At 37.3% G+C, this 3,452-nt stretch overlaps 1 protein-coding gene across 1 annotated transcript; it reads left to right on the forward strand.

The window, feature by feature from the left end:
- The first annotated feature begins 615 nt into the window (after window positions 1-615).
- Window positions 616-1,898, forward strand: LOC124205928. Its single transcript, XM_046603513.1, has 3 exons — window positions 616-968; window positions 1,035-1,120; window positions 1,186-1,898. The coding sequence occupies exons 1-3, from the start codon at window positions 750-752 to the stop codon at window positions 1,355-1,357; spliced, it is 477 nt and encodes a 158-aa protein (XP_046459469.1). The 5' UTR covers window positions 616-749; the 3' UTR covers window positions 1,358-1,898.
- Window positions 1,899-3,452: the final 1,554 nt, after the last annotated feature.

Raw genomic sequence — 3,452 nt, forward strand, 5'->3', positions numbered from 1 at the left:
ACTATGATTCATTGCACTCATTACAATCTATGGGCATTAAATGAATGAAGGGAAAGGATAAAAGATTAGTGTCATGATAAATTGGAGACTGGGTCAGAAAAAAATGCCCAAGGCTATTTGATTGAACCCCAATATTGTGTAGGGGTTTACATTTCTATGACAGACAGTATAAAGATCGATGACATAACTTTTAAATCTTGATAGGGAAATACATTATTTTCTAACGGGGGAAAACTACGTGCAGCAGTGTTGTAGATTTGGTTCCAAAATAGCAAATCATATTTGTTATTGTATGAAAAAATTGAAAAATTCCTAGACAACACAGAAACTAAACACCGAGCTAAACACCTGCTATTTGGGTGAAAGTCAAAATTTTCAAATCAGGTCAGCAGTTTCTGAGCTCCGTTCCGCGTGTCATCTCCGCCGTACAAAAGTGAAAGGCAGGTCATCGTAGGTCTGCAGAGCACATCCGCATGCAGTCTGCCAAACATATAAATAAGACCCGACACTGATAAAAACGGGCCTATTACAAGTTGGTCGTCGTTCTTGTCAAGTTCTCCATCATGAAATCCGCACTTCAGGTAGACATTCATTTGTAATCCACTTCAGTTTCAGATTCAAATTCCTTCATTTAGATTATTGCAGTCTTGATTGCACTAAATGTAGTCGTCACCGGGAGGCTTAATCCATCCCGCGGAAAAGTTAAATGGCCCGGAATCCGGCTGGGTGAAGCGATTCTCACCTCTGAAATGACGGAGCTTATTCCGGTTGACGACATGTTGGAAGAGAATTTGTTGAGGGCCTTGGTAATTCCTACTGACGGCAGTGGAGGTGCTCCAATTGAAGATTTCGAAAGGTTTGATGAAAAAGCCAGTGCCAGAAACGCTTCTTATCACTTCCGGAGTGACGTCAGAGACGGAATCAAAGGCGGACAACTACACCGCGAAGAGACGCGTCGAGGAGCTCAGGTTCTTTGAGAGATTCTTATTTTATTTGCACAACACTTGAACGGGGATTTACTTTGATGTTTTAAGGTCAACGGATCTTATTCTTATAGCGATGGCTTTGTCTTGCGGACGGTCGAGTACCAAGCGGATGAGAATGGATATCGTGTCATCAAGTGAGTTGATTTATTTTTAGTTTCTTCTTAAATGAATTAAATTTAAATTGTGTTCGCTTTTTTAGAGAGACGATGAGACGCATTGGAAATGGACCGAAAGAGAACGTCGCCGGTGTGGCTAATGTCCAGACGGAAGCCCATGGAAGGAAGAACCGCTACACAATCAGAGGAACCAATCTGACTGGACCATCGATCCCTGGAACTGAAATCGCTCGAATCATATCCAAACGACTATAAAATAATGGGATTAAAAAATTTGATTTTAAGTTTGTTTTTTTGTAATTTTATTTTTTGAATTTTTCTTTACAATGACGAAATCATATTACAAAATAAACAAATTCACAAACACGCACATTCAATAAAAAGTGAAAGGTAGAAATCGAATTGAGGTTCATTTTGCCGAAGAAATGAGGAAAAGCGTCACGGGATTGGTCAATGGTGTAACGAACATAACTTCATTTAGTCAACGCCCGCAACGAATAAACAAAAGAATGAAGAGAATATCATATAAATATCCACATAATTAAAAAAAAAAAAAAAAATGGGGACACACACACATTGTTTTTTTATTTTTTCAGGAGATTCCTAAAAACTGTGTCGGATTGTGAGAAAAAAGATAATAAGAGACTTAAGTTCTTCAAGTGTATGTGTGTGTCTGTGTGTAGGGTGAGGTGTGTGTATTGTAATATCGGAACGGAAAATTCGATTTTGGAACTGAATAATTCACACGAACATGAAACAAATTTGAGGGAGCAACGGCAAGGAATTGGGTTTGAAATTGTTTTTTGAAATTGTAAAATAAAAAAAAAAGTGAGAGAAAAATAATAAGAGAGGCTGCCGATGATGAGATAAGAAGATGCTGTGTGCCGGAAGTGGCGAACATCCATCAAATCGCCAAAAAATTGAGTATTGTCATCGTATCAAGGTACTGACACACACACACACGGTTATGTTTGCAAGTGGTTTTTTAAAAAAATGATTGAAAAACGACTGGTCGAATTATTGGATTGAAATAGGAAAGAGCAGGGAGTCGCCTGGATCGATATTATAAATATAATGAAAACAAAATGATTATTTTTTTTTTCTTCAAATACTGCCCAGAGGAGAGTTAAAATGGTCAGCAAAGTTTTGTTTTTAAATCCGAAAGAAAAGAAAATGATTCGTCTTATGTATATGGCAGTGAATCTCCGCTCGCGTCTTTTCATGTCTCTCATTTTTGGCTCGCACATTATCGGCACTCGGTACCATAACGACTGAGATCATGCAATAATAAAACAAAAGAATGCACAAGACACACTTTCATCCCCACCCAGATAAACAAACATTGATACAATGAATCGAATGATTATTTAGAAAAAACCCAAAAAATAGTCGATCAATCAGAAGAATTTTTGGGGGGTAAATCTACTTCTTTCACATAATTATTTAACTTTCTTCGCTGGGTTTAGGAACGGTTATTATTATAGAGTATAAGTGAGACGAGACGAAAAAATAAAAGTAGGGTCCGACCGAGAATGGCGATAGCACTCTTGTTGTTTTTGTTTTTTTACGAATTAAGAAAACAAATGAATTCCCTAATAAAATACAACTCAAACAAATGAGTGGCAACTGGCGAGTGGGAAGCGAGTACGAGTATTGTCCAAATGAACCCAAACAAAACAAAAAAAATGACACTTTTTCATATGCACACATCTTCTCTCAAAAAAAATTGGCAACATTTGAAATAGAAAATCTATCGAAGGTGAGGGAGAGATAAAAACAGTAGGACAGTGTCGGCGTGAAAACTTGTGTGTGTGTGAGTGAAACATCGTCAAAACATAACCTACAGCACGAAATTTTTTTTTTTTTTTGAAATCATAAAATTTTCCGGGAAACGGCAGATATAAAATTAAAAAAAAAAAACATCCGCTGGATCCGCGAATTTTTTCTTTTTCCTCTTGTTCCTCTAAAATATTTACTAATTATTATTCTTAACTTTTTTTTTGTTTAATTGTCTTTTTTTTGTTTGTTTGTTTTGAAATCTAGAAAAATTGAGCAGCCAAGCCGCTGAACGCGACGGACTTCGCAGAGAGTCCGTTTTTTCTCGCATTTTTCCTTTCCTTTGGAATGTTTTTCACACATTGAAAAAATTATTTGACCAGATTGTTGACAAAAGTGAGGACGCCATCTTCAAGGGCTGGCCTCATAGGTGGTGGTTTCTTTTCTTCTTCTTTTTTAAAAGGACTGGGGGGGGGAGGAAAACAAAAGAATAAGACGATAGGAATGGAATCAGCTTGAGCGCAGTGCTGAAAAAGGGGTGAGAGGGCACAGCTTTTCGTCTGACTCTTTTTCT

This window comes from Daphnia pulex, chromosome 10 (genome assembly GCF_021134715.1).
Source record: "Daphnia pulex isolate KAP4 chromosome 10, ASM2113471v1".
NCBI classification, from domain to species: domain Eukaryota; kingdom Metazoa; phylum Arthropoda; class Branchiopoda; order Diplostraca; family Daphniidae; genus Daphnia; species Daphnia pulex.

What these genes read in the sequence shown, in the direction of transcription:
- LOC124205928 (XM_046603513.1), top strand. Translation starts at nt 750, where the DNA reads ATGACGGAGCTTATTCCGGTTGACGACATGTTGGAAGAGAATTTGTTG. An exon ending in AGACGCGTCGAGGAGCTCAG is followed by an intron (nt 969 to 1,034) that starts GTTCTTTGAGAG and finishes TGATGTTTTAAG; the next exon opens with GTCAACGGATCTTATTCTTA. An exon ending in AATGGATATCGTGTCATCAA is followed by an intron (nt 1,121 to 1,185) that starts GTGAGTTGATTT and finishes TCGCTTTTTTAG; the next exon opens with AGAGACGATGAGACGCATTG.